The sequence below is a fragment of the Garra rufa genome, chromosome 23 (genome assembly GCF_049309525.1).
Source record: "Garra rufa chromosome 23, GarRuf1.0, whole genome shotgun sequence".
Taxonomy (NCBI): Eukaryota; Metazoa; Chordata; class Actinopteri; order Cypriniformes; family Cyprinidae; genus Garra; species Garra rufa.
The window spans coordinates 28,733,605-28,747,465 of record NC_133383.1 but is presented as its reverse complement, the minus strand read 5'-3'; the positions used below and the strand labels follow the sequence as shown (position 1 = coordinate 28,747,465).

The 13,861-nt window shown below is 43.3% G+C and overlaps 1 protein-coding gene across 1 annotated transcript in view; it reads right to left on the bottom strand.

Annotated features, from left to right (window-relative positions):
- LOC141298995 (NACHT, LRR and PYD domains-containing protein 3-like) overlaps positions 1-13,861 on the bottom strand; it is a 48,397-nt gene that overhangs the window by 2,994 nt on the left and 31,542 nt on the right. Inside the window, exons 8-9 of the mRNA XM_073829279.1 lie at positions 11,894-12,067; positions 4,663-4,836 (exon numbers count right to left, since the gene is read on the bottom strand). Coding sequence (XP_073685380.1) covers positions 4,663-4,836; positions 11,894-12,067 — 348 coding nt within the window. The remainder of the gene's footprint in view (positions 1-4,662; positions 4,837-11,893; positions 12,068-13,861) is intronic.

Sequence of the window (13,861 nt, the reverse complement as noted above, 5' to 3'; positions counted from 1 at the left end):
AGTTCACATGAAAGCCCACATCCCAGCAATGCAAGTACACAGTGTAGACCTTATTGAAAAACTAGGTTATTCCTTGTAGTCATGTCAAAGTGTATTCATTATGTGAGTTGTGATGTTTAATAAAGCTGTCAAAAAATAGCTGTGTCAACTGGTTTATGCTTAAATCTGTTTATGGTCTTTTTCTGATAAAGTAAAACACATTTACATGACCGCATGCATTGTCAGATTATTAAGCAATGTAAACACACTTATTGTAAAACCAATAAGCAACAAGTTGCCTATAGAAAACCTATAAAATAAGATAGGGAGATGGCCTCGACCACCCAGTGGGCCAACCTCTGTTTAGAGACAGCATTTCCTTTCTGCTGACCTCCAAAACAGACAAAGAGCTGCTGGCTGCGTCTAAAGGGCCGAGTGCGGTCCACGTATATACGTAGAGTGCGAACTGGGCACAGTAGCGCAGCAGTTGGGTCTGCCTCCTCCAGGGGCAGAGCTTGCAGGTTCACCACCTGATCGTGGAAAGGCGTGGTGGGAACCTTGGGCACATAACCGGGCCGGGGTCTCAGGATAACGTGAGAATCGCCGGGCCCGAACTCCAGGCACGTTTCGTTGACAGAGAAGGCTTGTAGATCCCCTACCCTCTTGATGGAAGCCAACGCCGTCAGGAGCGCTGTCTTAAGTGACAGATATTTTAGCTCGACTGAGGCGAGGGGCTCAAATAGGGCGTCCCGTAGGCCACGGAGGGCGACGGAGTGGTCCCAAGAGGGTAAGAGGTGCGGTCTGGGAGGATTGAGCCTCCTGGCACCTCTGAGGAACCTCACGACCAGTGGGTGCTTACCTAGGGATGTTCCATCCACTGCATCGTGATACGCCGCGATGGCTGTGACGTACACTTTGAGAGTCGAAGGGGACAGCCTGCACTCCAACTTATCTTGCAGGAAGGAAAGCACAACTGCAATCATGCATCTCTGGGGGTCCTCTGCTCGAGAGGAACACCAGCTGACGAACAGACCCCACCTCAGTGCATAGGCCTGCCTTGTAGAGGGGGCCCTGGACTGAGTGATCGTTTTAATCACGGCCAGCGAGGTCTGAGGTGTCCCGTCCAGGAGCCAGATGTGCAGGTTCCATAGATAGGGACGCGGGTGCCAAATTGTGCCCATCCCCTGAGAAAGAAGGTCCTTCCTCAAGGGGATTTTCCAGGGAGGGGCTGCCGTGAGGGAAATAAGTTCTGGGAATCAGGTCCGGGTGGGCCAGTGTGGCGCAACCAGCAGTACCTGCTCCTCGTCCTCCCTGATCTTGCACAGGGTCTGTGCAAGGAGGCTCACTGGGGGAAAGGCGTACTTGAGCCCCGGAGGCCAGCTGTGTGCCAGAGCATCCCTGCCGAGGGGGGCCTTGGAGAGGGAATAGAACAGCTGGCAATGAGAGGATTCGGGGGAGGCAAACAGGTCTATCTGGGCCTCCCCGAAATGGCTCCAAATCAGCTGGACTGTCTCGGGGTGGAGTCGCCACTCTCCGGGGTGGGTGGACTGCCGTGAGAGCTGATCGGCTGCACGGTTGAGTTCCCCCGGAGTATGAATGGCACGTAGCGATTTCAGCCACGTTTGACTCCAGAGGAGCAGATGGCGGGCGAGTTGAGACATGCGACGGGAGCGAAGACCACCTTGGCGGTTAATGTAAGCTACGGTCGCAGTGCTGTCGGTACGGACAAGCACGTGTTTCTGACGCAACACCGGTCGGAAGCGGCGAAGGGCCAGAAACACTGCCAGCAACTCGAGGCAATTGATGTGCCACTGCAGTCGGGGTCCTGTCCAGGAGCCCGATGCTGCTTGCCCGTTGCATACACCACCCCAACCCGTGGAGGAGGCATCCGTGTAGATCACGGTATGCCTGGACATCTGTCCCAGGGGCACCCCTGCCCGTAAGAAAAGCAGGGTCGGACCACGGGCTGAATAGGCGGCGACACTGCGGGGAAACACCAATCCAGAGTGTGCCACGGTGCCATGCCCATCTCGGGACTTGATCGTGTAACCAGCGCTGAAGCGGTCTCATATGAAGCAAGCCCAGCGGCGTAACCGCGGCTGCAGCTGCCATATGCCCCAGGAGCCTCTGAAATGTTTTGAGAGGAACCGCCGTTTTGTGTCTGATTGTTTCCAGACACTTCAGCACCGATGACGCTCGCTCGTTGGTAAGGCGCGCTGTCATTTCTACTGAGTCCAGCTCCACACCGAGGAAAGAGATCCTCTGCACTGGGGAGAGTTTGCTCTTTTCTCGGTTGACCTGAAGGCCCAGATGGCTGAGGTGCTGAACCACCAGGTCCCTCTGTTCGCACAACAGATCTCGCGAGTGAGCTATGAGAAGCCAGTCGTCGAGATAGTTGAGGATGTGAAAGCCCGCCTGCCAAAGAGGGAACAGGGCTGCCTCCGCGACCTTCGTGAAGACGCGGGGAGAGAGGGACAGGCCGAATGGGAGAACCTTGTACTGATACGCCCGACCCTCGAAAGCAAACCGTAGAAAGGGTCTGTGTCGAGGAAGAATCGAGACGTGAAAGTACGCGTCCTTCAGGTCGATGGCTGCAAACCAATCCTGGGGGCAGATGCATGTGAGCATACGCGTCGTGGTGAGCATCTTGAACGGCAGCCTGAGAAGGGACCGATTCAGTGCTCTGAGATCCAGGATGGGTCTTAACCCACCGCTCTTTTTGGGATCACACAGGTGGACATCACCTGACCAAGGGAACGCGCCGTGACCTTCGTGGCCCGGAGGGCGAAGTCGGTGGCGGCGCGGAGTTCTTCGAATGTCCCAAGCCCAGGCACGTGAGGCAGCGTTCACGTCCATCCGCAGGGGTGAGGAAACTACCACACCCAGAAACGCACGGCCGAAGAGCCATTCTGAAAAGAACGCCTGATCGGCCGCGAGAAATTGCTCTTTTGTGATCCCGGATTGCCCAGAGAGGAACCGCGGGGCAACCGTGCACTCGCCGGGGCTGCTCGCTGGATGCAAAGGAGGCTTTATAGCCGTAAAAACAGCTGCCCGCGGGACCACGCCGGCAGCCGCCAATAAAGCTCTTTTGTGAAGTTTCACTCTTTTAGTCTTGGCAGCACACCGGCGGGAGGGAGCATGAACTCTCGAAGAACTCTGGATTTTAATCTCTCTCTGTAGTAGAGGCGTTAAGGCTCGAACCATTGGCTCTGAAAGCAAAAGTCTTATATACCCGTATGTGCGGGGGCGTGGTCGGCACGCACGTCCACTCGCCAAATTTCATTGGCCTTTTCAATAAGGCTCAGAGATGATTGGTCTCTCAAGCAAGATCCCAATGTAACGTCGAAGTGATTCGACTGAAAGGGGAACAACTGATACACAGACTAACATATCTGTCTGGAATGCACAAATACAAGTGCAGTTACAGTGGGGAAAATAATTATTTGATCCCCTGCTGTTTTTGTACGTTTACCCACTGACAAAGAAATGGTTGGTCGATAATTTTAATGGTAGCTTTATTTTAACAGTGAGAGACAGAATAACAACAACAAAAAACATAAAAACACATTTCAAAACAGTCATAAATTGATTTGCATATTAATGAGTGAAATAAGTATTTGATCGTCAATCAATCAGCAAGATATCTGGCACCCAAGTTTTTTTTTTTTTTTTTTTTAGGAATGCTGCCTATGACACCAAGAACACCATTCCCACCCTCAAACATGGAGGTGAAAACATTAAGGGGACAGGACAACTGCACTGCATCAAAGGGACGATGGACAGGGCCATGTACTGTCAAATCTTGGGTGAAAACCTCCTTCCCTCAGCCAGGGCACTGAAAATAGCTTGTGGATTGGTATTTCAACATGACAATGACTCATAACACACGGCCAAGGCAACAATAGAGTGGCTCAAGAAGAAGCACATTAAGGTCATGGAGTGGCCTACCCAGTATCCAGACCTTAATCCCATAGAAAATCTGTGGAGGGAGCTGAAGGTTCGAGTTGCCAAATGTCAGCCTAAAAACCTTAATGACTTGTAGACGATCTGCAAAGAGGAGTGGGACAAAATCCCTCCTGAGATGTGTGCAAACCTGGTGGCCAACTACAAGAAACATCTGACCTCTATGATTGCCAAAAAGGGTTTTGCCACCAAGTCATGTTTTGTGAAGGGGTCAAATACTTATTTTACTCATTAAATCAATGATCAATTGATTATAGACTGAAATTATAGACTGATAATTTCTTTGTCAGTGGGCAAACGTACAAAGTCAGCAGGGGATCAAACTATTATTTTACCCACTGTATACAACCAATGAAAGGTCACAGTTTATCTCTTGGAACACTGCTTGAACCAATCAGATTTGAGAAGTATTGTATTTATATAAATAAATAGATAAATAATTTGTAATTCAGATACTGAGGTAATAATATTTACATTGTAATTAATTATATGGTAATTTGTAATTGCTAATGCTAATTAATTTGCATGTAATTCAAACCCCAAAGTGTAGTTATCTGTAGTCAGACAGAATCACTTTCAGCATTGCAGGAAATAATGATATATTTCTCCACCCCATCCCCAATTATTTCTTAACATATATTTTTTTTTATTTCCAGTTAATGTATATGGGGACAGTGTGTATGTGTTTTCTTTATCAGTGGATAACATATTTACACCTACTGTAGCTTCTCCAGTTTAAAATTTGGATCATTTAGTCCATCAGAGAGATGTTTAACTCCTAAATCTCCTAGTTCATTATTGCTGAGACTGAGTTCTTTCAGGTGTGAAGAGTTGGATCTCAGAACTAAAGCCAGTTCTTTACAGCCACCTTCTGTAATACTGCAGTTTTCCAACCTAGAGAGAGGACAAAATCAACCTTAGATTTACAATTTAAAGACTTTTAACAACTTTTTACAGTTTTATATCTCGAACAGATTGCTGGAGCTATGCAAAGTCCCTTACTGCTTCAAACACTCGCCATCATCTCCATCTTGAAGAAACCCAAGATAGCAGGACTGAATGACTACTGACCTGTTGATTTAATGTCTGTGGTTATGACATCATTCAAGAGATTGGTAATGGCCCACCTAAAAGACATTACAGGACCCTTGCTAGACCCCCTTCAGTTTGCTTATCAGGCAAACAGGTTCACGAATGATGCAATCAACATGGGACTGCATTACTTATGCCAGGATCCTGTTTGAGACTTTCAGTTTGGCCTTTAACACTGTCGTTCCAAACCTATTACTGTTCCTATCTCCATGCGATGCCTGCACAATCAGCACTGGTGCTTCACAAAGATGTATGCTCCCTCCACTACTCTTCTCCCTTTACATATATGACTCCACCTATACAGACCCCTCTATTAAGCTCCTGGGGTTTGCAGACAATACCACAGTCATCGACCTCATCCAGGGTGGGGATGAGTCTGCATATAGAAGGAAGGTTGAGGAGATGGCTGTCTGGTGAAGTTATAAACTGGAGATTAAAATGCTCTAAATATCACAGGACCTGAAGTAGGAGATTCCACTGTGTGATTCCACCAGTTCTAATCATCTGTTACTAAATCTGTTCTATTCACTTCAGTAATTGACTGGTTTGGTTCAGCTACCAGAGCCCTGCAGAGTTTAGCTTTAACCTTAATTTAAAAAGCCTGGTCCTTTATTTAGCAAACATGCATTAAATTTACAAAAAAATTATTTGTCAAATCTAGAGGTTAGGGGTATGCAGCGGAGCTGGTATCTGTATTTGTAGTGGTCTCAAAATTATTTGTATCTGTATTTGGATAAAATCTGGAAATAGGCAGGACCTAAACTGGAAGTTGTCAAATTATGCAAGAATCCATTTTAAATTTAATTCTGTTCCCTTCACAGTTTTCACTGAACCAATATGCCAACTCATAAAATTATAAAATATTGTTTAATTAAAACAATAAACTAAATGTTAAATAAAAGCTCTGGTTTCTGACAGGCGCATAGAAATGGCAAGACAGATATTTGATTTGCATTTGTGCTGTGCTCATTTTATTTACAGAGTTGACACTCATTAGAGCTGGGTGATAAGGCCAAAAAATTATCATGATAAAATTTTTCACATTGGTCAATATCAATAATTATCACAATAAATGTATTTGTGTCTTTTAAATGTAAAGGTATATTTTTGCTCCTAAATGAAAGTTGTAGAAACCTGACAACCTGACAAACCTTAATTTTGGTTTCAAACTACTCTTTATTGTCAGAACAAAAACAGGTGAATAAAACTGCTTATGAAAAATAAATGACAAATTTACTCAAACAATTGAGTACATTAATAATGAAGACAACAGCTTATGAATATGTAATATAATAATAATAATAATATGCAAAAATATAATGAATATGTAATATGGTGCACATATTATTTCCGGTGATATTATTGTTTATTAAATAGTTTTATTGTCTTTCCACGGTTGAAACACTGTGCGATTACATGAAACATTTCAGCAACTTGTACTGTTTATTTATTTATTTTATTTTTTTGTGGTGTAACTAGTAGTAAAGAGGAGGAGATGATCTGTTCACATGCCGCTTGAAATCAACAATTTGAAAAACGTTACTTTGATATTAAATATAATATAAATAAAGCACAAAACTTATTGCCATTATTGGATGGGAATTATGCTACAACTAATGTGTTGTTATATTCATGCTTAAACAGAAAACAGTATATGAAAAGATTGGTCTTTAGATTTAAGAATGAGTAAGTAGTACCCATCTAACCACAGTATTATATCTGCTGTAGGGCTGTAGGCAGACTTTAGATAATACTGTGACTGGATGGGTAATGTTTACTCCTAACTATTTTTTTTTATTTAAAGTCTTTTTGCTCATTGAAGGTGAGAGCTTAACTAAGGTGATGTTATAATCCTTGGAATTTGTGTTTCTGTGTGGATTGTTCTTATGTATATTATGTAAAGAGTAATTATTCAAATTATTTTCCAATTTTAGACACCAATGAATTATGAATTATTTAAATTATTGATAAACACATAACTAAAGGAGTTTTCTTTTTACTTTTAGGCCATAGGCTCTATCAAGATTTAATAAGCACCGGATGCCTCATATCTATAACTCTGATAACAACCAGACACAAACAGTGCAATGTGACTAAAGACAGTAGAACTTATTATAATCAGTAAGTCTACACTGGACATAAACAACAAATATCTGACAGTAAACTGATGCCTCATTCTATTTATGACATACTGACAAAAAGGACAAATGCAACTTTGCAATGGCTTCTAATTTGCAATTAGACAGGGACGGAGCGACGAGGCGCAGCTGGAGGAGTAGAGTTCAGAGGCGAAGGTGGGGTGACGACTGACCAGGGCTGAGCCGGAGGGGGGATGGAGCCCGGTGGAGCTGGTGGACCGACGGGCGACGATGGAGACGAGGGAGCCGCAGGGTCGGAGGGCCGAGGCAGAGTCCAGGACTCTGAGGCTGGAGTCGACGATGAGGGATCCTCCAGCCATGACACCGATGCCGATTGACAGACCCACGGCGACCCCACCGCACAGAAGGTGAGCTGAGGGTGAGCTGGGGGGCTGACAGGAGGCAGAGCTGGCATGGTTGAAGTATTATGACAATTAGACATAGATAACTGAGGGAGGGTGGGTGGGAAATCCATGCATGTTGAAATTTTAGAGTTTATGTCCATTATAATTTTTCCCAGTTCCAGATTTTGCTCACCCTCAGTGGCGGTGCAGTGGGTGATGCTGTTCTCAGCACTCTCACGCTCCGCTGACACTACCACCGTCACGGGAATTGTGGCCGGCTCTCGCACCTGGTCAGATGCAAATTCCTCCAGCTCTGTGGCGATCTCTCGCTCTGTCGCTCCAATGGGCGATGGCTCCTTGGTCGCGTTTGTAGCTTCGTGTTCGTCTGCGTTGGGCTCGGGCTCGTAATCCACAAGTCGGGGTGGCTGGCTGGGTTCTGGGTCTGGAGTGAAACTGGCGAGATTTTCCATGGAGCAGGCGGGGAACGAGGGTTTGTTTCTCGCCAGTGTCCACTCCACAAACGCAGCGAAATCCACTCGAGGGCCATCCACATCCAGGTAGCTGGTGGTGTTTGCTACAAGCTGGAACATGACAGTAAATCCCTCGAGCGGTAGATCCCCCTGCTTCAGCTGGAGGAGGATGAAATCTGGACAGAGTAGGGGGTTCATAGTGATGACACCACGGAAACAAAAGGACTGAGACAAAAGAACGAAAAACAAAACAAGGGCAAAACGTGGAGAAAAAAACTGTATTCGGTCGGTCTTTCTGTCAGGATTCAGACGAAGCACACGAACAACGACGTAGAAAAACAAAATGTATTTAATATATCCAAAGGGAAACACGGGAAACACAGGAACACAGGATTGAGGGGAAACACACACATTAAATAGACAGACTGATTAACACATACAGGTGCAGGCAATGAGGGAGAAACCAAGGTACATAAAGCAGCGGGGGAGATTGATGGGAAAAACCAACTAAATAGTCCAGGGGTGTTACAGACATGAGGTGCTTCTCAATACTCAAAATGATGCCCTCATTTCCTTGCTCCTCCATCCTTAACCCTGTGACCCAGAAACCAATCAAAGATAGCCATCTTAAAGAATTCTCTAGTTGCACCACCAAGAGGCAAGTAAGGAGAAACATGGAGTGAGGACACTTCCAAAAAAAGCTACGAGTGAGTCATTTTTCTATGATTCCTCATTTTCTTTCCTTGCATCCTTCCTTTGCATTATAAGGGGGTGGGGAGTTAAGACTCTAGGAAAACTCCCCCTGTGTATGTCAGGCCATATATGGTTTTTACAAAACTCTTTCATTAGGACCAGATGCCATTATCTTTACAAACTTTGTTAATTCCAGACTCATTTATACAGTCTGATAACGTGTTTACAAGATTACAAATATAAAAAATATCAGTGAATTAATAATTGTTACATTTAGACTACTAAGTGACAAACCCCTTGTGATTTTTTTAAGCACATTTGAAGGACACTTGCATGTAATAATACTATGCAGATGCAATATTTTAAGTATATAACTTAAAAGTATATACTTAATCCTGTCCATCTAACCTGGTGATTTTACACACAAGGTGATTTTAGGTTGAAGTAATGGTTGTCTGCTGTTGAAACCTTCTGATTTTTGGGCATACAAAGACTCTAAGGGTCTGTTTTCACCTGGTCACTTCATGTGTTTTCTCTGATTGGATATTGATTTGATTTTTTAAAACTGTTAAATTTACACTAGGCCAAATAAATGTGTCCCTGCAAAATGGATGAATATCCAGAAATGTGCTGCACTTTATTCAGCATCAGCTAATTTCAAGATCAAAAACCACAATATGTGACCCTGGACCACAAAACCAGTCATAAGGTTAAATTTTACTAAACTGAGATATATACATCATATGAAAGCTCAATAAATAAGCTTTCTATTGATGTATAGTTTGTTAGGATAGGACAATATTTGGCCGAGATACATCTCTATTTGAAAATCTGGAATCTAAGGGTGCAAAAAAAAAATCAAAATACTGAGAAAATCACCTTTAAAGTTGTCCAAATTAAGTTCTTATAAATGCATATTACTAATCAAAAATTACATTTTGATAGGTTTACAGTAGGAATTTTACAAAAATCTTAATGTAACATGATCTTTACTTAATTTCCTAATGATTTTTGACATAAAAGAAAAATCAATAATTTTGACCCATACAATGTATTTTTGGCTATTGCTACAAATATACCCCAGCGACCTAAGACTGGTTTTGTGGTCCAGGGTCACACATGAGAGATCGCAGCATCAGGACTGAAAAGATAAGTTAGCCTTACTACTTTTAATGAAGATGATTGTGTGTTGTGCATCTGTCACGTGTCTGAGCTGTGGTGTCTCCCTTCCCCACCAGAGGTCACTGTCTCCCATCCTCCCGCACCCCATTCCGCTAATTGGGTACACCTGTCTTGTCACACACACCTGTCACACTCATTAGCACCACAGCTGTTCCCCATTAGCACAGTCTTTATAGTCTCCACTCTCCCTACACTCTGTCTGGTTGCATTGTATCCTGTATCCTGTCTCTAGTCCTGTTTGTATTCTGTGTTCCGAGTTTCTTGACCTTTGATTTTGTTCCTGATATTGTTTATTTTATATTTCAGTTTATGTCTAGTTGTGCCGTGTTGGCCTTTTTGTTTGTTTAGTTTGTTTTCATTTCATTAAAAATACTCACCTGCATTTGGACCCAGATCTCCTCCTTCTCATTCGTGACAGAATGCAGCCAGCACTAATGGGTCCAGCAGGGAGTAATTTTTTTTTTGAGGAGGCGGCGTTCCCCCGCCTGGGGGCAGCGACCACCAGCTCTGTTCCCGACACGGCGGGGATGTCGTTCGAGGCGGCGTCGGCCAAGAGGTTCGAATTCATCTACGCCTGCCTGGCGGCGATGGACACCCGCAGTGCCGAGGCTGTGCGGAAGCGCCCCTGCTTTGCGGAGGGGGTGGAGACCACTGTTCCTGACGCGGCGGTGACCGCTCTCTCTATTCCGGACGCGGCGGTGACCGCTCTCGCTGTTCCGGACGCGGCGGTGACCGCTCTCTCTGTTCCGGACGCAGCGGTGACTGCTGGCGTTCCTCTGGCGGCTATGCCAGCTCACGTTCCTCTGGCGGCTATGCCGGCTCGCGTTCCTCTGGCAGCGGTGCCCGCTGACGTTCCTCTGGCAGCCATGCCAGCTCACGTTCCTCTGGCGACTGACGTTCCTCTGGCCGCTGGCGTTCCTCTGGCGGCGAGGCCGGCTTGCGTTCCTCTGGCGGCGAAGCCAACTCGCGTTCCTCCGCTGCACGGGCCTGGCCCGCCATCCCTCCCCCTGGTTCACCAGTCCCCCGTTCCTCCTCCCTCCAGACTTTTGTTCGGCCTTGTGGAACGTCTGGGAGCCGTTCCGTAGAGGAGGGGTCCTGTCACGTGTCTGAGCTGTGGTGTCTCCCTTCCCCACCAGAGGTCACTGTCTCCCATCCTCCCGCACCCCATTCCGCTAATTGGGTACACCTGTCTTGTCACACACACCTGTCACACTCATTAGCACCACAGCTGTTCCCCATTAGCACAGTCTTTATAGTCTCCACTCTCCCTACACTCTGTCTGGTTGCATTGTATCCTGTATCCTGTCTCTAGTCCTGTTTGTATTCTGTGTTCCGAGTTTCTTGACCTTTGATTTTGTTCCTGATATTGTTTATTTTATATTTCAGTTTATGTCTAGTTGTGCCGTGTTGGCCTTTTTGTTTGTTTAGTTTGTTTTCATTTCATTAAAAATACTCACCTGCATTTGGACCCAGATCTCCTCCTTCTCATTCGTGACAGCATCTAAGACTTACTTACTTAGATTCATTTGCGGCAGTTTGCACATTGGCTTTCTTAAGAGATACTCCGTTTACTCATCCACAGTGATGCATGTTGGATTAGCGCTGTCATATCTGGCTATAACATGCCATATAGCCTATAAAACACTCTCACGTTTATTATTTTAATATTTAGTGAGGAGTAAAAATTACATATGTGGTTTTAACAACCAGATGCATTTACACTTGTCCACTTTCTTATGGATGTGTCCCAGACCACCTCATGAAGTGGTTTGAGTGATCATATTTAAAAACAAAAGCATTTCAGAGGGTATTTTCACCTGGTCTTTTAATGATTGGATAGCTATCCGATCAGCGAAAACGTATGAAGTGGTGTAAAAGTCCTATGACACCAAGACATCAAAAACATGCAGTGTTGGGGGTTATCTATGACCACAATTGAGAACCAGTGTTTTACACAATGGGAAGAAAAGAAATTCTCTAAATTTAATTACAAACATTATGAATAATAATAATAATAATAATAAAAACTCACAGCAGTTTCTCTAGTTTACAGTGTGGAACCTTCAGTCCAGCTGAGAGCAGCTGCAGTCCTGAGTTTCCTAGCATATTTTCACTCAGATCCAGTTCTCTCAGATGTAAAGCATCTGATTGCAGAGCTGAAGCCAAATCACCACAGCCTTTGTCTCCAATACTGCATTTAGACAGACTGCAGAGAAAGGAATTCATCACACTTACACATCAACACATTAATTGAACAGATAAAATGAAAATAGAAGGTAAGTAGGTATGAGAGCAGATGAGATATTTGGTTGTATCAAATATATACAGCACAGGTTTTAGGTACTTGTGAAAAATGCTGTGAAGAATGCTTTCGAAAATATGATTTTTTAAATCAGTCAGAATGAGTAGAAATTATGATAGCACTTTTACTGTTGTTACATTTGAGTGTCAAGTGTAGTGTATGAAAAAACATAATCCTTGTTTTCCCAGTTAACTGTGCGATGCAATCCACTCTAAACAGCTGGAAGCCTGGCAGATGTAACGTGTTATCAAGAATAGCTTCCGTTAGTCAGGCTTTAGTAAAGCACAATGTACACAATGTAGTTTGAAAAGTCCTTGTTTGAGCAGGTAAGGAGAAGAGGTTTGTATGTTTTGTTAGGATTAAAGATTCACTAGATAGATACTGAACACAGTTCAGAAGCTGCATTCACAAAGCTTATTTCCCTGTCTACATAAGCATTCTGCAACCAGTTTTTATTGCTTTACAGTCTTTTATGGTTCATACATATGACCCCTTTTGCCTTATTTTTTATTATACTAGGTTAGGTGAAATGGGTCAAATGTGCCCTGAATTATAAGCATTTGAGCAAATAGTTACAATCTGGACAGATGACTGCAGAAATCTGCAGAATGATCTTACTCAAGAAAAAAAATGAAAATGACACTTTGCAGACTTCTTATAATCAATATAGCTCAACTTATTATTTGCATTTTTTTATAAAGAAATTCAAATACTTTATTAAAATAGAAAATAGAGTAAAGCATAAAGTCAACAAGATTTTTCAATCAGAGACAATTACATAAAAGTTTCTACAGTTGGAATATACCATTCTGGGGAAGCATGATCTCATGCAAAGTGTATTAGTCTTTTAAAGTCTGTGTAAAGGCAATTCAGAGAATTGTTTCTGAACAAATTATAAATGTTAGCAATGTATTGCTGAAAACACATTACAAAGACTGTGGACTATGTAGCACCTCCGCAGCAAGTTCTTAACGTTTCTGCTTGCTGCAACAAATCGCTAATTTTCTGCACTAAACAAGTAAATTTTGCCAAGATATTTTCAGAGATGATATACTAGATGTTATAGAATAATAATGTAACATTCTAACATTCAACATATTTTTGAATTTTCCTGAAAACATCTTAACACGACGTCCGACAGGTTTTCCCAGATCGCATCACATATATTTATATTTTTCTGTAGTGTGACAAACTCAGAACACATATTTAATATTGCTTTACAATGACGTTAAACTATGAACTTATGGATATGTATGCATATACATTGCTCTACACCTCATTTATTTCCCTCTGTCAAATACGTGTTGCAAATATGGCTGCTAGTTGAACATCCGAAGGTGAATGATGAAGGTGCTGGGATGACATCATGAAAAGTACTTTGTATTTCTCTGTTTTGTGAGTGGTTACTCTTAAGTTCACAACCCTTATTCAGGTGCAAGCTGGGCTTCAACTGAAATGAAATGCCAGAATGTATTCTGTTTGCTTTATAGTTTCAAAAGTCTCAAAATAAAGTTTCAAAAATGCCTTGTATTATTATGAGTTTTTTTATTACTGTATTTATATAAAAAATAAATAATAATTAAAACAATAATACTAAGTGAAAAGAAAAAAGTGAGTAGTGGAAGCCTAATATATCTATAACATAAAGTGTGAATGATTTCATGTCATTCCTCCAGCTATTCAGGATATTCATGACAT